The sequence below is a fragment of the Hyperolius riggenbachi genome, chromosome 7 (assembly GCF_040937935.1).
Source record: "Hyperolius riggenbachi isolate aHypRig1 chromosome 7, aHypRig1.pri, whole genome shotgun sequence".
Classification (NCBI taxonomy): domain Eukaryota; kingdom Metazoa; phylum Chordata; class Amphibia; order Anura; family Hyperoliidae; genus Hyperolius; species Hyperolius riggenbachi.
This window is the reverse complement of record NC_090652.1, coordinates 182,153,129-182,178,478: the sequence shown is the minus strand read 5'-3', so window position 1 is coordinate 182,178,478 and position 25,350 is coordinate 182,153,129. Positions and strand designations below refer to the sequence as shown.

General features: G+C 42.8%; 1 protein-coding gene across 3 annotated transcripts in view; it reads left to right on the top strand.

Annotated features, from left to right (window-relative positions):
• MFSD6 (major facilitator superfamily domain containing 6) overlaps positions 1-25,350 on the top strand; it is a 538,131-nt gene that overhangs the window by 243,112 nt on the left and 269,669 nt on the right. For all 3 annotated transcript variants that reach the window (XM_068244933.1, XM_068244934.1, XM_068244935.1), the window contains one exon: positions 17,968-18,129. In XM_068244933.1, the coding sequence (XP_068101034.1) occupies positions 17,968-18,129 (162 nt within the window). The remainder of the gene's footprint in view (positions 1-17,967; positions 18,130-25,350) is intronic.

Below are 25,350 nucleotides of genomic sequence, written 5' to 3'. Positions count from 1 at the left end.
TGTTCAGAGAGGAGGATCCCCACCCCCCCCTCCATGTTTGTGACCAGGTCTAGGGGCATGACTAAATTTTAGACCACCATATGATAGAGCAGCTGGAGACACCGTGTCTGATGGAGTTATCCATGTTTCAGTGAGCCCCAGGAAGGTGAAAGTGTTGGAGATAAACATGTCATGAGTAAAGGCCAGTTTATTACAAACGGAGCAGGAGTTCCATAGAGCCCCAGATATGGGGAGGGGAGAGCTGGGAAGAAGGGGGATGTCAATAAGATTGTAGGTGTTCTGGGAGGGGAGGTGGTGAGGTTTGTTATTGGTGGAATGAGTTGTAGTCTGAGCAGTGTGAGGTCTAGGAGTGGGCCCTGGGTTCGGTGATATGTCCCCAGAAGCCAGAAGGAGTAGTAGGCAGAGCAGAGAGATGTGGGGGTGGGACTTGTGTGTATGCAAGTTAGGTTTAGTGAGAGCAGAGGAGGGGTAGTGTGAGCACAGAAATAGGAATAGTTCGTGGCTAGAGAAAAGGGGAGACGATAGCAGAGAGGGAGCAATCTGTATGGTGTTGCTGACAGTGGGAGGATGAAGTGACATGTGGATTTTCAGGAACAGAAGGCAAAAAGAAGCGGTTGAGAAAGACATTTTAAACATTCTGAAGGGATCTACAGGGCGATTGATAGCTGACAGCAGGAGGGTGGGGTATGTTTAGAAACAGGAATTGCAGAAACAAGCAAGCATATGGTGAAACAGATAAAAAACAGTTAAGTAGCAAACCATGTGATCAAAGTGCCGAGTCTCCTGGCAGTTCCTTCTGTTCCCTTCTGGTTCAATTCTGGTCTAATTTGGGTCTTTAGCTGTGCACTTCAAATCATGCTCTTAAAATTAATGCACATCTGACTAAAGTCATATCTGACTTAGAGACTAGATTAAGTAGACAGCAGAGGGGATGGAGATGAGTGCTGGAATGAGGATCAGGTGTGAATGGCCAGGCCTGGGCTGTGGGAGGCTGGGTCAGTCTACAGACATGCAAATTATGACTAATTAATTAGGTACACATTGCAGCATAAGGCCTGGCACCAGGAAATGGTCACAATTATGTATGCGTACCATAAAGTTAAAAGCAATGCAGGTAAAGTTGAACATAAGCAAGATTTGTTTGATTGCAGAGAGAAATTGCATGAAGACAGATATAAAATCAGATGCAGATGCAGATCATATGCGTACCTGTAATGAGAAGAATGTGGTGTCAGTTCAGAGAATAAGGAGATCTCCTATGTGCACTTAAGTAGATCTTTCTGGTCTAATTTGGGTCTTTAGCTGTGCACTTCAAATCATGCACTTAAAATTAATGCACATCTGACTAAAGTCATATCTGACTTAGAGACTAGATTAAGTAGACAGCAGAGGGGATGGAGATGAGTGCTGGAATGAGGATCAGGTGTGAATGGCCAGGCCTGGGCTGTGGGAGGCTGGGTCAGTCTACAGACATGCAAATTATGACTAATTAATTAGGTACACATTGCAGCATAAGGCCTGGCACCAGGAAATGGTCACAATTATGTATGCGTACCATAAAGTTAAAAGCAATGCAGGTAAAGTTGAACATAAGCAAGATTTGTTTGATTGCAGAGAGAAATTGCATGAAGACAGATATAAAATCAGATGCAGATGCAGATCATATGCGTACCTGTAATGAGAAGAATGTGGTGTCAGTTCAGAGAATAAGGAGATCTCCTATGTGCACTTAAGTAGATCTTTCTGGTCTAATTTGGGTCTTTAGCTGTGCACTTCAAATCATGCACTTAAAATTAATGCACATCTGACTAAAGTCATATCTGACTTAGAGACTAGATTAAGTAGACAGCAGAGGGGATGGAGATGAGTGCTGGAATGAGGATCAGGTGTGAATGGCCAGGCCTGGGCTGTGGGAGGCTGGGTCAGTCTACAGACATGCAAATTATGACTAATTAATTAGGTACACATTGCAGCATAAGGCCTGGCACCAGGAAATGGTCACAATTATGTATGCGTACCATAAAGTTAAAAGCAATGCAGGTAAAGTTGAACATAAGCAAGATTTGTTTGATTGCAGAGAGAAATTGCATGAAGACAGATATAAAATCAGATGCAGATGCAGATCATATGCGTACCTGTAATGAGAAGAATGTGGTGTCAGTTCAGAGAATAAGGAGATCTCCTATGTGCACTTAAGTAGATCTTTCTGGTCTAATTTGGGTCTTTAGCTGTGCACTTCAAATCATGCACTTAAAATTAATGCACATCTGACTAAAGTCATATCTGACTTAGACACTAGATTAAGTAGACAGCAGAGGGGATGGAGATGAGTGCTGGAATGAGGATCAGGTGTGAATGGCCAGGCCTGGGCTGTGGGAGGCTGGGTCAGTCTACAGACATGCAAATTATGACTAATTAATTAGGTACACATTGCAGCATAAGGCCTGGCACCAGGAAATGGTCACAATTATGTATGCGTACCATAAAGTTAAAAGCAATGCAGGTAAAGTTGAACATAAGCAAGATTTGTTTGATTGCAGAGAGAAATTGCATGAAGACAGATATAAAATCAGATGCAGATGCAGATCATATGCGTACCATAAAGTTAAAAGCAATGCAGGTAAAGTTGAACATAAGCAAGATTTGTTTGATTGCAGAGAGAAATTGCATGAAGACAGATATAAAATTAGATGCAGATGCAGATCATATGCGTACCATAAAGTTAAAAGCAATGCAGGTAAAGTTGAACATAAGCAAGATTTGTTTGATTGCAGAGAGAAATGGCATGAAGACAGATATAAAATCAGATGCAGATGCAGATCATATGCGTACCATAAAGTTAAAAGCAATGCAGGTAAAGTTGAACATAAGCAAGATTTGTTTGATTGCAGAGAGAAATTGCATGAAGACAGATATAAAATCAGATGCAGATGCAGATCATATGCGTACCTGTAATGAGAAGAATGTGGTGTCAGTTCAGAGAATAAGGAGATCTCCTATGTGCACTTAAGTAGATCTTTCTGGTCTAATTTGGGTCTTTAGCTGTGCACTTCAAATCATGCACTTAAAATTAATGCACATCTGACTAAAGTCATATCTGACTTAGAGACTAGATTAAGTAGACAGCAGAGGGGATGGAGATGAGTGCTGGAATGAGGATCAGGTGTGAATGGCCAGGCCTGGGCTGTGGGAGGCTGGGTCAGTCTACAGACATGCAAATTATGACTAATTAATTAGGTACACATTGCAGCATAAGGCCTGGCACCAGGAAATGGTCACAATTATGTATGCGTACCATAAAGTTAAAAGCAATGCAGGTAAAGTTGAACATAAGCAAGATTTGTTTGATTGCAGAGAGAAATTGCATGAAGACCGATATAAAATCAGATGCAGATGCAGATCATATGCGTACCTGTAATGAGAAGAATGTGGTGTCAGTTCAGAGAATAAGGAGATCTCCTATGTGCACTTAAGTAGATCTTTCTGGTCTAATTTGGGTCTTTAGCTGTGCACTTCAAATCATGCACTTAAAATTAATGCACATCTGACTAAAGTCATATCTGACTTAGAGACTAGATTAAGTAGACAGCAGATGGGATGGAGATGAGTGCTGGAATGAGGATCAGGTGTGAATGGCCAGGCCTGGGCTGTGGGAGGCTGGGTCAGTCTACAGACATGCAAATTATGACTAATTAATTAGGTACACATTGCAGCATAAGGCCTGGCACCAGGAAATGGTCACAATTATGTATGCGTACCATAAAGTTAAAAGCAATGCAGGTAAAGTTGAACATAAGCAAGATTTGTTTGATTGCAGAGAGAAATTGCATGAAGACAGATATAAAATCAGATGCAGATGCAGATCATATGCGTACCTGTAATGAGAAGAATGTGGTGTCAGTTCAGAGAATAAGGAGATCTCCTATGTGCACTTAAGTAGATCTTTCTGGTCTAATTTGGGTCTTTAGCTGTGCACTTCAAATCATGCACTTAAAATTAATGCACATCTGACTAAAGTCATATCTGACTTAGAGACTAGATTAAGTAGACAGCAGAGGGGATGGAGATGAGTGCTGGAATGAGGATCAGGTGTGAATGGCCAGGCCTGGGCTGTGGGAGGCTGGGTCAGTCTACAGACATGCAAATTATGACTAATTAATTAGGTACACATTGCAGCATAAGGCCTGGCACCAGGAAATGGTCACAATTATGTATGCGTACCATAAAGTTAAAAGCAATGCAGGTAAAGTTGAACATAAGCAAGATTTGTTTGATTGCAGAGAGAAATTGCATGAAGACAGATATAAAATCAGATGCAGATGCAGATCATATGCGTACCTGTAATGAGAAGAATGTGGTGTCAGTTCAGAGAATAAGGAGATCTCCTATGTGCACTTAAGTAGATCTTTCTGGTCTAATTTGGGTCTTTAGCTGTGCACTTCAAATCATGCACTTAAAATTAATGCACATCTGACTAAAGTCATATCTGACTTAGAGACTAGATTAAGTAGACAGCAGAGGGGATGGAGATGAGTGCTGGAATGAGGATCAGGTGTGAATGGCCAGGCCTGGGCTGTGGGAGGCTGGATCAGTCTACAGACATGCAAATTATGACTAATTAATTAGGTACACATTGCAGCATAAGGCCTGGCACCAGGAAATGGTCACAATTATGTATGCGTACCATAAAGTTAAAAGCAATGCAGGTAAAGTTGAACATAAGCAAGATTTGTTTGATTGCAGAGAGAAATTGCATGAAGACAGATATAAAATCAGATGCAGATGCAGATCATATGCGTACCTGTAATGAGAAGAATGTGGTGTCAGTTCAGAGAATAAGGAGATCTCCTATGTGCACTTAAGTAGATCTTTCTGGTCTAATTTGGGTCTTTAGCTGTGCACTTCAAATCATGCACTTAAAATTAATGCACATCTGACTAAAGTCATATCTGACTTAGAGACTAGATTAAGTAGACAGCAGAGGGGATGGAGATGAGTGCTGGAATGAGGATCAGGTGTGAATGGCCAGGCCTGGGCTGTGGGAGGCTGGGTCAGTCTACAGACATGCAAATTATGACTAATTAATTAGGTACACATTGCAGCATAAGGCCTGGCACCAGGAAATGGTCACAATTATGTATGCGTACCATAAAGTTAAAAGCAATGCAGGTAAAGTTGAATATAAGCAAGATTTGTTTGATTGCAGAGAGAAATTGCATGAAGACAGATATAAAATCAGATGCAGATGCAGATCATATGCGTACCTGTAATGAGAAGAATGTGGTGTCAGTTCAGAGAATAAGGAGATCTCCTATGTGCACTTAAGTAGATCTTTCTGGTCTAATTTGGGTCTTTAGCTGTGCACTTCAAATCATGCACTTAAAATTAATGCACATCTGACTAAAGTCATATCTGACTTAGAGACTAGATTAAGTAGACAGCAGAGGGGATGGAGATGAGTGCTGGAATGAGGATCAGGTGTGAATGGCCAGGCCTGGGCTGTGGGAGGCTGGGTCAGTCTACAGACATGCAAATTATGACTAATTAATTAGGTACACATTGCAGCATAAGGCCTGGCACCAGGAAATGGTCACAATTATGTATGCGTACCATAAAGTTAAAAGCAATGCAGGTAAAGTTGAACATAAGCAAGATTTGTTTGATTGCAGAGAGAAATTGCATGAAGACAGATATAAAATCAGATGCAGATGCAGATCATATGCGTACCTGTAATGAGAAGAATGTGGTGTCAGTTCAGAGAATAAGGAGATCTCCTATGTGCACTTAAGTAGATCTTTCTGGTCTAATTTGGGTCTTTAGCTGTGCACTTCAAATCATGCACTTAAAATTAATGCACATCTGACTAAAGTCATATCTGACTTAGACACTAGATTAAGTAGACAGCAGAGGGGATGGAGATGAGTGCTGGAATGAGGATCAGGTGTGAATGGCCAGGCCTGGGCTGTGGGAGGCTGGGTCAGTCTACAGACATGCAAATTATGACTAATTAATTAGGTACACATTGCAGCATAAGGCCTGGCACCAGGAAATGGTCACAATTATGTATGCGTACCATAAAGTTAAAAGCAATGCAGGTAAAGTTGAACATAAGCAAGATTTGTTTGATTGCACAGAGAAATTGCATGAAGACAGATATAAAATCAGATGCAGATGCAGATCATATGCGTACCTGTAATGAGAAGAATGTGGTGTCAGTTCAGAGAATAAGGAGATCTCCTATGTGCACTTAAGTAGATCTTTCTGGTCTAATTTGGGTCTTTAGCTGTGCACTTCAAATCATGCACTTAAAATTAATGCACATCTGACTAAAGTCATATCTGACTTAGAGACTAGATTAAGTAGACAGCAGAGGGGATGGAGATGAGTGCTGGAATGAGGATCAGGTGTGAATGGCCAGGCCTGGGCTGTGGGAGGCTGGGTCAGTCTACAGACATGCAAATTATGACTAATTAATTAGGTACACATTGCAGCATAAGGCCTGGCACCAGGAAATGGTCACAATTATGTATGCGTACCATAAAGTTAAAAGCAATGCAGGTAAAGTTGAACATAAGCAAGATTTGTTTGATTGCACAGAGAAATTGCATGAAGACAGATATAAAATCAGATGCAGATGCAGATCATATGCGTACCATAAAGTTAAAAGCAATGCAGGTAAAGTTGAACATAAGCAAGATTTGTTTGATTGCAGAGAGAAATTGCATGAAGACAGATATAAAATCAGATGCAGATGCAGATCATATGCGTACCATAAAGTTAAAAGCAATGCAGGTAAAGTTGAACATAAGCAAGATTTGTTTGATTGCAGAGAGAAATTGCATGAAGACAGATATAAAATCAGATGCAGATGCAGATCATATGCGTACCATAAAGTTAAAAGCAATGCAGGTAAAGTTGAACATAAGCAAGATTTGTTTGATTGCAGAGAGAAATTGCATGAAGACAGATATAAAATCAGATGCAGATGCAGATCATATGCGTACCTGTAATGAGAAGAATGTGGTGTCAGTTCAGAGAATAAGGAGATCTCCTATGTGCACTTAAGTAGATCTTTCTGGTCTAATTTGGGTCTTTAGCTGTGCACTTCAAATCATGCACTTAAAATTAATGCACATCTGACTAAAGTCATATCTGACTTAGAGACTAGATTAAGTAGACAGCAGAGGGGATGGAGATGAGTGCTGGAATGAGGATCAGGTGTGAATGGCCAGGCCTGGGCTGTGGGAGGCTGGGTCAGTCTACAGATATGCAAATTATGACTAATTAATTAGGTACACATTGCAGCATAAGGCCTGGCACCAGGAAATGGTCACAATTATGTATGCGTACCATAAAGTTAAAAGCAATGCAGGTAAAGTTGAACATAAGCAAGATTTGTTTGATTGCAGAGAGAAATTGCATGAAGACAGATATAAAATCAGATGCAGATGCAGATCATATGCGTACAATAAAGTTAAAAGCAATGCAGGTAAAGTTGAACATAAGCAAGATTTGTTTGATTGCAGAGAGAAATTGCATGAAGACAGATATAAAATCAGATGCAGATGCAGTTCATATGCGTACCATAAAGTTAAAAGCAATGCAGGTAAAGTTGAACATAAGCAAGATTTGTTTGATTGCAGAGAGAAATTGCATGAAGACAGATATAAAATCAGATGCAGATGCAGATCATATGCGTATCATAAAGTTAAAAGCAATGCAGGTAAAGTTGAACATAAGCAAGATTTGTTTGATTGCAGAGAGAAATTGCATGAAGACAGATATAAAATCAGATGCAGATGCAGATCATATGCGTACCATAAAGTTAAAAGCAATGCAGGTAAAGTTGAACATAAGCAAGATTTGTTTGATTGCAGAGAGAAATTGCATGAAGACAGATATAAAATCAGATGCAGATGCAGATCATATGCGTACCTGTAATGAGAAGAATGTGGTGTCAGTTCAGAGAATAAGGAGATCTCCTATGTGCACTTAAGTAGATCTTTCTGGTCTAATTTGGGTCTTTAGCTGTGCACTTCAAATCATGCACTTAAAATTAATGCACATCTGACTAAAGTCATATCTGACTTAGAGACTAGATTAAGTAGACAGCAGAGGGGATGGAGATGAGTGCTGGAATGAGGATCAGGTGTGAATGGCCAGGCCTGGGCTGTGGGAGGCTGGGTCAGTCTACAGACATGCAAATTATGACTAATTAATTAGGTACACATTGCAGCATAAGGCCTGGCACCAGGAAATGGTCACAATTATGTATGCGTACCATAAAGTTAAAAGCAATGCAGGTAAAGTTGAACATAAGCAAGATTTGTTTGATTGCACAGAGAAATTGCATGAAGACAGATATAAAATCAGATGCAGATGCAGATCATATGCGTACCTGTAATGAGAAGAATGTGGTGTCAGTTCAGAGAATAAGGAGATCTCCTATGTGCACTTAAAGAGAATCTGTACTCTGAAATTCTTACAATAAAAAGCATACCATTCTATTCATTATGTGCTCCTGGTCCCCTCTGTGCTGTTTCTGCCATTCTCTGCTGCAAACCTGGCTTGTAATTGCCAGTTTTAGGCAGTGTTTACAAACAAACTAACCAGCTTCTAATAGGCTCAGCTAAGCAGAGTGTGTTAGTCACACAGAGCCTGCAGGGGGTGTGTACAGCTTCTAGCTAATCACAAGCAGCCCTGCACATTCCAGTCTGACTGCCTCAGCCTGACTGTGCCGACTATAGAGAGAAGATTAGATCATATAACAGAGATAACACAGCTACTGTGCAATTAGGAAAAGCTGCAGTAAGCCAGACCACATTAGAAAAGGCATAGGAACTTATAGCATAGAAGAAATAAAGATAAACAATTTGTTACAGAGTCTCTTTAAGTAGATCTTTCTGGTCTAATTTGGGTCTTTAGCTGTGCACTTCAAATCATGCACTTAAAATTAATGCATTAATCACTGGTATTGGCAAATTCACAAATTCACAACAGGAGGGAAAGATACTAATGTGGAAGAGATTTATTGACGATTTATTCATTGTATGGGGGGGGGGGAGGGGGGGGATAGGGAGGAGCTGGAAAGGTTTATGGAGTTTTTGAAACACAATGATTTGAATATAAAACTTGAGATGGAGTGTGACACTAAGACTATACATTTTTTGGATATTGAAATAGAGAAAGAGGATGGGCACTTTATTACACACACGTTTTTCAAAAGTACGGATAGGAATGGATATCTATCCACAAAAAGTTGCCACCACTCACAGTGGTTGAAGGCAGTCCCATGGGGACAATTCACACGTATCCGTTGGAATTGTAGTAGGATGGAGGATTATTTGAAACAATCACACACATTGGTGGAAAGGTTCAAAGAAAAAGGGTATAGGGAAGAAGAGTTATATAAAGAGGTTATTGAAATAGGGAAGAAAGACAGGGGTAGATTTATTAGGGGGGGAGGAACACAAGAGGGCACAAAGTATGTGGTCCCATTTGTCACAGAATTCTCCAGCCAGCATAGAGAAATGGAGGATGCAGTTAGGAGACACTGGCATGTATTGAAAGAGGACAGAACACTCCAGAAGATCTTGCCAGAGAGGCCCCAGTTCATATACAGACAGGCCCCTAATTTAAAACAGATATTGGCACCCAGCCTGGTGGAGGGGCCTAAGAATAAAAAGGAAGCCTTTTGGCACCAAAAGGGTTTTTTCCATGTAGGGGGTGCAAGGCATGTGAAGAGGCTAAGGGCAGCAAGATAAATGAGGTCACATCCCATGCAAATGGGGCAAAGTTCAAGATACTACAGAACATCACCTGTAACACAGTGGGGGTGGTATACTTGTTATGGTGTGGGTGTGGGAAACAATACGTAGGCAGAACTACCAGGGCATTGAAATCTAGGGTGATGGAACATATCAGGAACATCAAGAAGGGGTTTGGAGGACATAGTGTGTCAGAGCACTTTAGAACCCACCACCAATGCAATCCGGGGGGGTTACATTTCTCTGGCCTTGAAAAGATGGAATATAGGTGGAGGGGTTATCATAAGGTACGACACATATCAAGGAAAGAGACAAGATGGATATATGGGCTGGGGAGTCTACAACCAGGAGGGCTAAATATTGATCTGGATCTCAATTGTTTTATAGCTGATAATTGATAATTGACAAGAGAACCACAAGATTTATGAAAGGTGTATAAGATATGAGGATATTATGATATTAACCTTTATGATGGGGTAAAATTTGAAAGATTATGCAATGTAGTGTGGATAGTATGAGTAAGGTTGGGGGGGGGGGGGTTATTGGTTTTATTGACTGTGGACAGATGATGTAAACGGGTCTTCTCCCTTGCAGGGTGGGCTGGAAGGCAATAGCATAGGAAGGGGGGGCCCGGTTACCACATAATGTTTACCCCAATCCTTGTAATAAGGATACTCCATGCTTTGAATACAGTTGGCCTGAGTGTGGAATGCACCCACATGAATAGTTAACTGGGATAAGATGGGGAGGTCCTGAAAATAGGAAGTGGGAATGGGGATAACCAATCAGCTTGCAGATTAGTTAAAATCAATGCGTACGTAATGACGCATGTGACGCGGAAACATACGTGCTGACGCATGTGCCGCGGATGGATGACGCATATATGATGACGCGTATGACGCAGAAAATGGCGACCGAACGCGGACGTAATGACGCTTGCAATGCGTGCGGAAGCGACCAATTGAAAGAGATGGAAGGAGACGTGATCATGCGTACGTCATGACGCGGACGGAAGCGGAAGGAAGAGGCAATTAGCATCCAGTAAAAGGATATAAAAACCCTGGTAATGAGTCCAACTCCTGTGCCCCTGATGAGTCACGAGGGAGTGACAAAATTGATCGGGCGGGAGGTTGGACATACCAGGAAGCGAACGACCGGTGGAGGCGGTGGTGTCTGCAAGCTGAGTGGAGGGGGAACGGGAGGACCCAACTCAAGCTGTGCCCTGCCAGGCAACGGGGGAGAGCCCGTAAAACTCTATATGTGCAATACATTCTGGAGCATGTGAGTGCAATTTTATAATTAAAGTTTTAAGTTTTATACGGAGTTATGCTATGGAGGCTATTTCTTTGAGGTACTTTGCATGGAATATGGGGAGGATGATGGTGGTCTAAACGGACAGCATTACAGCGGTACCAGGATCCTGAAGTATGGAGGCTCCTGGATTTGTGCATGGTTGGCCAGTCTAGCAGTGGCCAATACATCTGGTGAGTCTGTTTACTGTTGGGTGTCCATGGTGATGGTGGCACAAGAGATCAAGAAATTGCATATGAGAACGGCATTGAGAACTCCTGAATGATGTCTATGTGGACTTTTTATATGAAATAGGATGTGCGCTTAAGTGATTGTATACAAGTGTTTAGGTCTTGCCGGACCTTGTGGTAGCGCACTCCGTTGGGACCTTTTACAGTTTTTAATTCTGTATCAGCTATAGCACTTTGATATTATTTTACAGATTATATACTTTACATTGCAGAAATGCTAATCGCTAACGCTAAACGCGAAAAATGCTGCATGTCCTGCATTTTGCGATTTGGTAACATTAGCTGAGCGTTTAGGGAAATCGCTAGTGGTTTGAATCGCTCCCTAAACGCTCAGAAAATCGCTCTTGTGGGTTTGAGTCCTTAAAGTGGTATGAGACGGTGGCAATAATTTGTTTTAAACATAGGGTGTGTTAATATTCACCACCTGGCTCCCGTAATTAGTTTGGTCGCCTAAAATTGTACATGATGGCTCATCCAAGGTATCGAAATGTATGCACTAAGTAGGTGAAACTGATTAAAGACAGTCAGTGACATAACTTTGTACTCTGTAAAGTGCCAATGCAGAAGGTGTTAGTGCTATTAAAATACATAATAATAATATGGTAGGATATTACACTATGACTATGGTAGGATTAGGTTGTGAGCTCCTCTGAAGACAGTCAGTGACATGATTATGTACTCTGTAAAGTGCCGTAGAAGATGTTAGTACTATATACTGTAAATACATAATAATGTGGTAGGATATTAGACCTTTAACGATAGTAGGATTAGACTGTGAGCTCCTCTGAGGACAGTCATTGACACTATTTTGCACTCTGTTTAGTGCCACCGAAAATGTCAGTGCTATATACATTCATAATAAAAATAGTTACATGGTGGGAAACTATGAATAGAAAGGAAAATAAATGGAAGAAGCAGAAAGGAGTGAGATGGGGCAAGGGCAAAACAATAGCCCGTGTGTCACAGCAAGGTCTGTGAGAGGTTGGTAAGCCCTGAGCACACACAGGTAGTTCTCAGATTAAGAGGTTTATTAACCATTTTTGCCTTTTGGACGTGACTTTCATGTCCAAAAGGCTGCTGCTCTGAATGTCTGTGCGCTCCCTGCATGATCATGCGAGTGCCGGCGCGCTCCCGTGCCGCCCCCCACTGTAGCCCGGAGATCAATGAATGGGAACAATGATCTAAGTCCCCGGTAAAAAACTACGGTCTCTCTGAAAAAAGAAAAAAAAAGTCCTCCTTGTAGTTCCTGTAAGCGAGCGTGCTCGCTCCCAGGATAGAAAAACAAAAAAATCACTTTGGCCATCTTGTGGCCAAATAGTAAAACTACATGCACATAGATTTTTATTACAAAAAGACACAATAAATTACATTTAAGGAACCATAAATAGTTACCTAAGGGTCTGAACTTTTTTTTTAATATGCATGTGAAGAGGGTATACAACTAATATTTTTTTTAAATTATAAGCTTGTAAATAGTGATGGATGCAAAACAAAAAAAAAATGCACCTTTATTTCCAAATAAAATATTGGCGCCATACATTGTGATAGGGACATAATTTAAATGGTGTAATAACTGGGACAAATTGGCAAATAAAATACATGTGATTTAATTCTGGTAGCATGTATTATTTTAGCTACAGTATAATGGCTGAAAACGCTTAGCTCTTCTTTCTTAATATTCCTGTTAAAATGCATTTAGAAAAAAATAATTCTTAGCAAAATGTACAACCCAAAGAAAGCCTAATTGAAGGTGGAAAAAACAAGATAAAGATCAATTAACTGTGATAAGTCGTGAAAAAGTTATTGGCGAATGAATGGGAGGGGAAAATTGCTCGGATGCATAAGGTGAAAAACGACTGAAGGCTGAAGTGGTTAAGCTACAAGGTGACTATAACACAGCAAGGTGGACAACGTACAGCTTCCAGAAAATATATTCCAAGGAGTAAAAGAGGAATCTACACTCTGCAACCCAACAAAGTCCACAGTACCTTCAATGGCAACAAAATCCCATGTGCTTCAGCAGGAAAGTCCTGGTAGTAATGTCAGCAGTCCAGTCCAAAGCACATGACAACTAAATGACAGTCTTCCAGGGCTGTATGAAGGAGAGGTGAAGTTGTTCCATCCAATGCCATCCAGGGTCAGAAATTACCCTCCAAGTGAATCAGTACAGTCTGATAAAAACAACCCAGGGAAAGTCCTCCAATCTGTGTGCATGGATAGGGAACTGGCTAATGGACAGAAAACAAAGAGTTGTGGACAATGGATCATACTCAAAATGGGTTACTGTTAGCAGTGGGGTCCCACAGGGGTCTGTACTGGGTCCAGTGCTCTTCAGTTTATTTATTAATGACCTAGTAGATGCAGTAGAAAGCAATGTTGCTATTTTTGCAGATGATACAAAATTGTGCAGAATCATCAACTCTCAGGAAGATAGGGACATATTGCAACAGGATCTGGATAGGATGGCTATATGGGCACATAAATGGCAGATGAAAATCAATGTTGAAAAATGTAGTCATGCATTTTGGCCGTACCAATGGTCTAGCACCATACAAAATAAATGGTATACAGTTGGGGACATCAAACTTGGCGAAGGACTTAGGAGTACTCATCGACAACAAGTTAAATAATCGTACGCAATGCCAAGCCTCTGCAGCTAAAGCTAATAACATTTTGGGATGCATTAAAAGGTAAATAAAAACTCGAGATGCTAGCATAATATTGCCCCTGTTTAACTCTCTAGTAAGGCCACATCTGGAATATGAAATTCAGTTCTGGGCACCACATTAGAGGAAAGATATTGCAGTTTTAGAGCAGGTGCAGAGACGAGCAACAAAATTGATACGTGGGATGGAAGGTCTCACTTACCAAGAAAGGTTAGATAAACTGGGTTTATTTAGTCTAGAGAAAAGACGCCTTAGAGGGGATCTAATTAACATGTATAAATACATCAGAGGGCAATATAATAGCTTGGCGGATGAGCTTTTTGTCCCTAGGCCTTCTGAAAGGACTAGAGGACATGATCTGCGCATGGAGGAAAAACGTTTTAGCCATTTATTTAGGAAAGGGTTCTTTACAGTAAGAGTGATTAAGATGTGGAATGCATTGCCACAGGAAGTAGTTATGGAAAATTCTATACCTGCATTTAAAGATGGCTTAGATGCTTTCCTTGCATTGAAAGACATCCATGGCTACAATTACTAGGTAATGCCCAATGATGATGTTCCAGGGATTTTATCAGATTGCCATTTGGAGTCGGGAAGTAATTTTTTCCCTTTTTGGGCTAATTGGACCATGCCTTGTAAGAGTTTTTTGCCTTCCTCTGGATCAACAGGGATATGTGAGGGAGCAGGCTGGTGTTGTACTTTGTTCTCTGGTTGAACTCGATGGATGTATGTCCTTTTGCAACCCAAAGAACTATGTAACAGCCTCCTGCTGTTCTTCTGCTTCTCCTTTCCAATGTGATCAGAAGGGCGCCACAGCCTACTGCTACTTACAAAGTCCACCAGCAAATGACAATCTCATGCTCACGTCACATTGCTCTCTCTCCGCAGTGTGGTCAGAAGGGCGCCGCAGCCTACCCCTTCTTACAAAGTCCACCAGCAAATCAGAGATTCTTATCCTGCTCATATCCGTTCTCACTCTCCCCCTCCTCCAGCACTGCAGTCTTTATATTCACCATGCTACACCAGAGACCTGTGGGTGGAGAATAGGAGGGACTGGGTGGCCAGCTGTTTCCAGAAGATACACCTAACTTCAGACAATGGGAAACCTCTGGAACATTCTCAGGTGTGCTAGCCTGTAAGCTGTAATATGAGCCCCTGGGAGGAGGTAGGAGGGGCTGGGTGGGCTAGTTTTGTACACAGCTGCTGCCTAGCAGCCAACCCAGATAAGAGAACAATGAGGAATACTCTGGACCATTCTCAGGTAATCTGGCCCTGACATCAAGATGTTTGAATATACCATCCATAACTTTCCGGCTTACAGCAAGTCACAATATACGAGCAGACACTTGAAAGTTCCACATTGCCTGATGATGTCACACTGTGACCCTCCGGGTTCTCCATAGTTACCATGCTGAGCAGCAGCAGAGTACAAACATCCAGATAAAATGCGCATACAATAAAATCCTCCCATGCGTAGTTCACAGTGCCTCCCTTCCTGCTCCAACCAAGCACCGTCTAAGGGCAGGAAGGGAGACGCTGGGAACTACACATGGGAGGATTTTATTATATGCACATTTTATCTGGATGTTTGTAAGTGCAATTCTTTTTATATTTGGATATTATTCAACGGTTTTACGTTATGGCCGTCTGCTCTGGAGTTTTTTAAGGGCCACTAGGAAGTGTGAACTGAAGAGGCAGCCAATGCCCAGCAAACAGAGGTAACAAGCTGAGAGTGCTGGTCTGTTAAGGGTCATCAAATCCTTCTGGTGAGCACATTGTGTGCATTGAGGACCGGGTGTGTGGATCACTGGAGAAAGGGGAGAGTACAGTGTTGTTGGATCCACTTCAGGCACTGGGTGTACAGTACACTTAGGCCTTGTTCAGACTATATGCGCCACCGTGCGTATTTTGGCATCGCGTATATAGTATGAGACACGCAAGAACGGTAGAAGGGCATAGACAGCCTTTCTACCGTTCCCATCATATGCGCAGCAGTGCCATGTGCTATTGTTCTGCTGCATGCATTTTTGTTATGAATGGGATCAGCAGCGCAGCGCATAGCAGCGCAGATGGCGTGCGATTGTGCAAGTTGCGTTCCGATCTAACAGGCACCTGCGCTAATTGAGGTGAATTACGGTTTCACACTATGAAGTTATGTTTCCTTTATATGTACATAACATAGTTACATAGTTATTTGGGTTGAAAAAAGACATATGTCCGTCGAGTTCAACCAGAAAACAAAGTACAACACCAGTCTGTTCCCTCACATAGCCCTGTTGATCCAGAGGAAGGCAAAAAAGCCTTACAAGGCATGGTCCAATTAGCCCAAAAAGGGAAAAAATTCCTTCCCTACTCCAGATGGCAATCAGATAAAATCCCTGGATCAACACCACTGAGCATTACCTAGTAATTATAGCCATGGATATCTTTCAATGCAAGGAAAGCATCTAAACCCCCTTTTAAATGCAGATATAGAATTTTCCATAACTACTTTCTGTGGCAATGCATTCCACATCTTATTCACTCTTACTGTAAAGAATCCCTTCCTAAATAAATGTCTAAAACATTTTTTCTCCATGCGCAGATCGTGTCCTCTAGTCCTTTGTGAAGGCCTAGGGACGAAAAGCTCTTCCGCCAAGCTTTTGTATTGCCCTCTAATGTATTTATACATGTTAATTAGATAAGACATGCATGTTAATTAATAAGGCGTCTTTTCTCTAGACCAGTGATGGCTAACCTTGGCACTCCAGCTGTGGTGGAACTAAAAGTCCCATGAGGCATTGCAATACTCTGACAGCTCTAAGCATAAGTCGGGGAGGCAGAGGCATGATGGGATTTGTAGTGTTGTCACAGCTGGAGTGCCAAGGTTAGCCATCACTGCTCTAGACTAAATAAACCCAGTTTATCTAACCTATCTTGTTAAAGAGTACCCGAGGTGGGATTTAATAATGTTATTACGGCACAGAGGCTGGTTGTGCACACTATCACCAGCCTCTGTTGCCCTATTGTGTATCCCCAGGCCCCCCCTGCGCTCTGCTATCCCCTGTAACAAAAATTGCCGTGCTAGCGACACACAGCGTGTCGCCAGCAGGCTGTTTACCTGTGAGTGCCTGTCACCGCCGCTTCCCCGCCTCCTCTATATCGGCGCTCCCCACCCGTGTCCCTTCCCTCCCGCTGATTGGAGGGAAGAGATGTGGGTGGGGAGAGGCGATATAGAAGAGGCGGGGGAGCGGCAGTGACAGGCACCTCATAGGTAAACATCCTGCTGGCGACATGCTGTATGTCGCTAGCACGGCGGTTTTTGTTACAGGGGACAGCAGAGCGAAGGGGGGCCTGGGGGCACACAATAGGGCAACAGAGGCTGTTGATAGTGTGCACAACCAGCCTCTGTGCCCTACTAACATTACTAAATCCCATCTCGGGTTCTCTTTAAGTGAGACCTTCTATCCCTTGTATCAATGTAGTTGCTTGTCTCTGCACCTGCTCTAAAACTGCAATATCTTTCCTGTAATGTGGTGCCCAGAACTGAATTCCATATTCCAGATGTGGGCTTACTAGAGAGTTAAACGGGCAATATTATCCTCGGCTGCATTTTAAAAATGGCCATTACCCCCTAGCAGCTTCCTGCTCAGCATACTGTTAAACTGTAATATCACTCACTTGAGCCATAGTTGTAACTGACAGCGGCTTATATATAACTGACAGCCACTGGTATATTTCAGTTCTGACAAAATATTGTCAGAACTGGAAGGGATCACTGTAAGAAAAAATGGTGAGCTTCTGAGAGGAACTGATGGTGAGGTTAGTATGTAATATTCATTTGCAGCTACATCATGTGTTTAAATAATTTTCCTTGCTTCAGGTTCCCTATAAAGAGTTTCTGTAAATCAATCCATTGAAATGAAAAGTAATATGGATGTTGTAAAAGGGCTATCGTACATTATACATTTGATTGGCCCTTGTCTGAATAAACTACTTTTTTGTTTATTACAGGTGTAACTCATGCAGCAATATGGGCTGCTTGTATTTCCTATCTCAGTGCAGCAGTTCCACCTACATTACGAACATCTGCTCAAGGTATCCTGCAAGGTCTCCATTTAGGACTTGGTAGAGGATGTGGTGCCATGATTGGAGGAGTTTTGGTGAATTTTTTTGGTAAGTAACTTTTTTTTTTTTAAGATTCTTTATTTTAGTAAGAAAGAACATTTTAAACAAAACAACAAGAGTCACTAACTGCAGTCACAGACAAATAGCAGTAGCACTTAGTGGGGAGAGAAGCCCCCAGCCAAAAGTCGTATATAACATTCCGTACTAATGTGCACAACAGTTAGTCTTGAGCCCAAGGGCCTCACCCTCCCTCCCATTAAAGACCAAATAAACAGCAAAAAAGGTATATTGTGTCTCATACAATTGGCAGAGGAATTATAGAGCCACACATGGCCCATTATAAATTTGCGTTTGGAGATGTTAACTTAAAGAATAAAACTGCAGTATTACTACTAGGAAGAGGAGTAAATAATAGGAGACAAAGAGGAGGAGAGAAAGAATGGAAAGAGAAAGAGAAGGAGAAAACAGGAGGAAAAAAGGAGAGTATTGGTCTCCTGGAGTCCAATCCCAGAGAGCCCATAAGTAGATGGAACAAAAGAAAAGATCTGCAAGAAGATCTAGGCCGAACCAACCCCCCCTAGACTCCACGTCACCCAACAAAAAACTCGAGTTTGCAAAGAAGAGTGTATAAATACCCCACTACGAAGGGAAAAATATGAAATATTAAGTGTCCTGGGGAATTTGTTGATATTCTTCTGATTCTAGAAACATGTCACAGTGAATCCAGGTACGTGAGAAGGCCTCGTCCCGGTCGTGGAAAGTGTAAGTCATGTACTCTATCTGGTAGACAAACTTTATCTCATTGATCCACTCCCTTATTGAGGGCACATTTTGTGATTTCCAGTGTCGAGCAATAAGAACGCTTGCAGCTTGGATCAAATGGCGAGACAAAGAACACTTACATGTTTTTATGGGTTTTGGGGTATTGTGGAGCAGGTAGTATGAGGGGTCGTCAACCGGATCTCCATCCGTTAGGATTTTAATGTATTTCTGGACTGACTGCCAGAATAGCTTCACAGTCCCAGAATAAAAAGCGAAGGGAAATCTTGCGCTTCTGGACACCGGGGATGTATGGGCAAAGGTGTATGGTTTCACACAGTAGGCAGCTCCTTCATGTCCGGCTAGAAGGCATTCTTATAAAAAAGCAGAAAAAATGGAAAGCGGAGGAGCGCTCCATAGTGTAAAACCAATTTTAATGAGTTAAAATGCGCATAAGACAATTGCACTTACTAGAAAGTAGATGCATACAAGCATATCAGATCAGGTCTGAGGAAGGCGAGGATTCGCCGAAACACATTGTGATGCTGCCAGCACGCTCTAGTTTCCTGGGCCAGCCACCCCAGTCCCTCTCATCTGGACCATGACTTCCACAGGCCACGGAGGACGCAGCAGGCGGCTTCCCAGGACAGGGCTTTGCCCTTATCTGATATGCTTGTATGCATCTACTTTCTAGTAAGTGCAATTGTGTTATGCGCATTTTAACTCATTAAAATTGGTTTTACACTATGGAGCGCACCTCCGCTTTCCATTTTTTCTACAGTCCCAGAATATGTGGGTTAATGTTCCTACAGCATTATCGCATCGCCAGCATTGAGAGCTAGTATTAGGGAAGATTTTATTTAGTCTGCTCGGAGTCAGATACCACATGGACAAAATTTTTAAATTGGATTCTTTGATCCGAGAGGACACTGAGGCAGATTGGTTTAGCGTGAGTATCTTCTGCCAATGCTCATTAGAAAACACACAGTTGATTTCAGATTCCCATTTGGATTTGAGTTCTAAAGACCAGGTAGTATCTGAAAGCAGAAGTTGATATAACTGGGTAAGCGTTTTTTTAATATTGCCTTTAGAGAGACATAGATTCTCGAGAGTAGAGAGTGGTCTAGATAATTGCTCCCTATTTCCCAAAGAACTAATGAACAAATTACATGTGGCCCCACTCTTCCAAGAATGGACATGAACGTGAGTCACGTAACTGCGAGAGTGAAATCCAAGCTCTATTATGAATGAAGTAACGGCATCTAATTATATCAACCATTCTCCAGCAGGCATAGCTCTGAGAAGAACATCCTGGAGGAAATAGAGGATTGTTTAGTAGGGGCACCATGGGAGAGGGCCAAGGAGACATATCTGGGAGATGGCGGACCCTGAAGAAAGCACTTAGGGTAGAATTCACTGAGAGATATTCATTTTGTATTTTAACCGAAGACCAAGGATAAACACAAAGCTCCGTGCCAACAAGATCTTGCGCTAATTGTACCCATCTTTTCTGATTGGAATATCTGTGCCAATTGATTAGGCTGGTCAAGGAGGCTGCTGTATGGTATTTCCCCATATCTGGCACAGCTAAACCACCAGAATCCTTGGGTAAAACAAGTGCAGTGTAACAAATGCGTGGGGGCTTGTGTTTCCAGATGAATTGTTTCCGTAAGGTCTTAAAGTGTTCCGCTGGCAAGGCTATTGGTATGGTTTGGTAATGGGTATAATATTCTTGGTAAAATATTCATTTTTAAAATATTGATCCTTCCCAGCTAGGAGAAGCAAGGCTTGTCCCATCATTGTAAATCAGAAGTTAGAGTTTGGGTCAAAGGGACAAAATTAAGTGTGCATAGATCAGTTAGTGAGGAAGGGATGCGGATCCCAAGATATGTAATAGCTTGCAGTGACCATTTATAAGGAAAGTTATTTTTGATCTGGGAACATAAGTTAGCTGGCATAGATACACCCATGGCTTGACATTTGTCTGGATTTATTTTGATATTAGAAATTTATTGGTATGTTTTTAATTCCAATTCCAAAGAAGGAAGGGAGGTGTGGGGTTCTAAAAGGTAGAAAAGCAGATCATCCGCGTAGGCCGCCTCCCTGTGCTCAGATGACGGGAGTTGGGGGCCTCTGATGTTCACATTTTTGCGGATAGTACGTAGGAAAGGTTCTAATGATAAGGCAAACATTAAAAAGGGAAAGGGGGCCAACCCTGCCTTGTACCATTGGCAATAGGGAAAGAGGCGGAAACAACAACTCCATTAACGCGAACCTGCACAGATGGATAGAGTAGAGTGCCATAATCCAACGCAACATATTTTGACCAAGGCCTATATGTTGAAGTGTAGCCTCTAAAGAGCCCCAGTCTACTCTATTGAATGCCTTCTCTGTGTCAGTGGATAGAAGTAGCAAAGGGGTAAGTGACTTATGCGCCCATTGGAATTGTGCGTTTGGTGTTGTCTCTCGCCTCTTGTCCTGGTATAAACCCTGTTTGTTCTGGATGTACTAGCGAATCCATAAGGGGGAAAAGCCTGTTTGTCATCACTTTAACAAATAGTTTCAGGTCAGCGTTTAAAAGAGAAATGGGACGATAATTAGAGCTCAAGGTGGCGTCCTTACCCGGTTTAGGAATAACCGCTATCTGGGCAGCCAACATATCCCTGTGTAAACTAGAGGGGGAGCATCTTCTGATACTAAAGCATGTATTTGTAATAATCAAGTGGGAGGCCAGGGGCCTTGCCAGTGGCCTAAGATTTTATAGCTCGTCTAAGTTCAAAATCAGATATAGGGATTTCTAGATCACAGATAATTTGATCGGTCAATTTGGGTAAGCCAGCAGCTTGTAGGTATGCGTTGATAGCCTGAGACCTTGCCTGGCTAGGAGGATCAGAGCTGTTAGATCGTAAGTTATAGAGGGAGTGGTAATAATCCCTGAAAACCTTGGCGATTAATTCAGATCTATATTTTTTAACGCCCGAGCGATCTTGGATGTGGGCCACGTTAGTGTGGGCATAGCTTTCCCGAAGAGCCCTGGCTAACATTCTACTGCACTTGTTTCCATACTCGTAGTATGAACGTGTTTCTCCTTGTGAAAGAGAAGAGATTTCAGCTTCTCTCTTTCCGTTTGCAGAGTTTGCAAGTCAGCGTTTGATAAGGTTTTCTTGTGGAAACTCTGATAGTGTTTAAGCTATGAAGAATTTTTTCTTGTCTTTTTTGTGTCTGAAGCTCGCCTCTTGTATCATTTTCCCCCTAATGGTACACTTATGTGCCTCCCATATTGATGAAAGAGAAACCTCGTCAGTGGTGTTTGTTGAGAAATAATCCTGAAGGGCGTTAGAAATGGAATGTTTAAAATCTTTATCCTGTAGGAGGGAAATGTTCAGGCGCCACTGTCTGGGGAGTTTTCTTTTAGGACTGATACCCATCTCCAAAGTAACCGGGGAGCGATCAGATAGCGTCATAATACCAATCTCCGAAGAAATTTGTTCAGAAAGTAAATTTATTGAGATGAAGATATGGTCAATATGCGTGTAAGAGTTGTGTAGATTGGAGAAAAAAGTATAAATGCGCCCGGTTGGGTATTGCATTCTCCATACATCGACTAATTGGCGCTGAACCAACTCCCTTCTACACTTAGCAATTGCTCTGTTGGTTAGGGAGCTCTTACCCGTGGAGCAATCTGTGGTTGGATCCAGGACCATGTTGAGATCGACTCCAATGATCAGGCTTCCCTTCGCAAAGCTATCAAGGGCCCTGACCAAAAAATCCGGTTGTCCACTATTAGGGGCGTAATAAGTGCCAAGTGTGAAAGTGTGGGATAAATAAGTACCTTTTATAAAAAGGAAACGGCCCGTGTTATATTTGTGCTCCTGCAAAAACTGGAACTTAAATTGTTTGGATAGTAGTATTGCTACACCTTTGGTTTTTGTGCCAGGTTAATTACTGAAAAAGGCCGAGTATAATATTTATCTGTGAGTTTGGGGCGAGAGTTGCCCTTAAAGTGCGTTTTTTGCAGGAACACAATGTGCACATGCTGTTTATGGAGTTGGCATAAAAGGGCTCTACGCTTTTCAGGGAGGTTAAGTCCCTTCGTATTAAAGGTTTGAATTTTGAGGATGTTTATGGCGTGCTAAGGGTGAGGTCAGGGCCGGCCCGGTGCAGATCAGCAGAGAGCTAGAGAGAGAAAAGAGAAAAGGAGCATAGGAGGGATAAGAGAAAGAGAGTAACGGGAAAGGAAAATTCCAAATCCCAAAGCACAATAGTAAAAAGCTATACATTATGCGACATAAATCTGAAACTACTGAAATAGCCTGTAAAGCCATAATGGGTGGGTTACGAAGGGACATTCCACACACAAGGAGTATCTCAGAACCCCGGGCATACACATCTCTATAAATAGCTATGAGCTTTTCAGAAGCTGGAGAACTTGTAAGATGATTGGTGTTGGAGTAAAATAATGATACGCACAGGGGAAGAGAAGGCGGGAAAATAAAAGGAAAGTATGCAAGAGCAAGTATTGATTAGACCGCCATGATGGTGAGTCTAGAGGAACAGGACTGGGCGCTCATCGAAAATACAGTCTTGTATGTCACAGGGGCAGGGCCGCCATCAGAAATTTTGGGGCCCCTCACACAACATCAAGCCTGGGCCCTTCTACTGACTGCTGTGCACGCCCTCTAGCCACCCCACCCCCGTGCCCACCAACATTTACAACAGGGGTCCCCAAACTTTTTTGGTCAAGGGCGGGGTCAACATACTTCAGACTGCTGGGGGGCCGGAACATACATAAAATGATGTTGAAAAACATTACATTGAATCTAGGTATTGATTTCCACAATCATGGCCAGAGGAGAACTCCCAGCAGCAGCCATTCAGTCATGCACCGCCTGAAGAACAAAACTATATACTCTGTACAACGCTGCGGAAGATATCGGCGCTATACAAATATTAAATAATAATAGATGAGGCTCAGGCGACCATGCTCCCCACCCCCACACAGTTAGTTTGCTACCCAGCAACCAGGCTTGCTCATTACATGTAGCCACGGTGGTTCAAATGAGTTGTAATTGCCTCAGCTCAGTGGCTGTATGCGGCAGGGTTAATTACCCATAATGCCGCCGTCCGCCCTGTGTTTCAACAAGCTTGCAGACAGAGGGAGACAGTCCTGCGGCCCAACTGGGAACGTCCCGCGGACCACCAGTGAGCCGCGGACCACAGGTCTAGGGGGACAGGAGCGCTCAGTCAGGAGGTTAATGCCTGGAGGGGCCCGAGGCTGCGGCCCTGGGCCCGCCCCGGGCCCATGACGGAAGTGACAGTTGTACCCCCCTGATGGCGGGCGTGCACAGGGGTAGCAAAACATGAAAGTACCCAGTGAAATATAGGCATAAAACATGGTATACATGCAAAGTGACATTAAAGAGGATCTGTAACGTCAAAACGTCCCCTGGGGGGTACTCACCTCGGGGGAAGCCTCCGGATCCTAATGAGGCTTCCCACGCCATCCTCCGTCCCTCAGGGGTCTCGCTGCAGCCCTCCGTGAAAGATGACGTCAATATTTACCTTCCCGGCTCCTGCGCAGGCGCTCTGACGGCTGTCGGCTCCGAACTAGGCGGAAATACCCGATCGCCGTCGGGTCTGCTGTACTGCGCAGGCGCAAGTTTCCGGCGCCTGCGCAGTAGAGCGGACCTGACTGAGATCGGGTATTTCCGTGTAGTTCGGAGCCGAAAGCGGCCACAGCGCCCCCGCTGGAGCCAGCAAAGGTAAATATTGAATTTACAGTCTGGTCTGTCGCCGGCTGTTCGGAGGGCTGCAGCGAGACCCCCGTGGGACAGAGGACGGCGTGGGAAGCCTCATTAGGATCCGGAGGCTTCCCCCACCCGAGGTGAGTACCCCCCAGGGGATGTTTTTGAGGTTACAGAGTCTCTTTAAAGATAGTAAACAAACCAGCCATCGTGTTAAGATTATAGGTGTTTGAGATGGGTATATCGCAATAATGCAGAGATCAGGTGGTATATCAGTTATCATAATAGATAAGTCCAGGTCACCAAGCAAAAAAAACAACATGTGAAGTGTGAGTCTAAGGGCCACAGGGTGCTTTGTTTCAAAAAGAAAAGGGGGAAGTAAAAATAAAAGTGAGAACAGTTCACTCGTGTACTCTCAGGAATAATCTGAAAAAACACAGACAACACACGAGGGTGCATCAGTCAGGGCTTCTTGCGCTGATTTTTTTTTTCTGCGGTGAATTAATCAGCCGCAAGTCAGGGTCCTATAATGGAAGTGGTAGCGGTTTGATCTCCAAGGAAGAGCAAAAGGCAGGGACATCAGCAGGTGTGCATAGGATAGCTGAGCGGGAACCAATCTTTGCTTGAAGATTGAAGGGAAAACCCCAGCGGTAGATCGCTCCCTCGTCCTGTAGAACTTGAAGAAATGGCTGAAGTGCTTTTCTTTGGGCCAAGGTGAAGGGGCCAAATTCTGGTAGAGTGGGATCTGGGCTCCATCAAAGTCAAT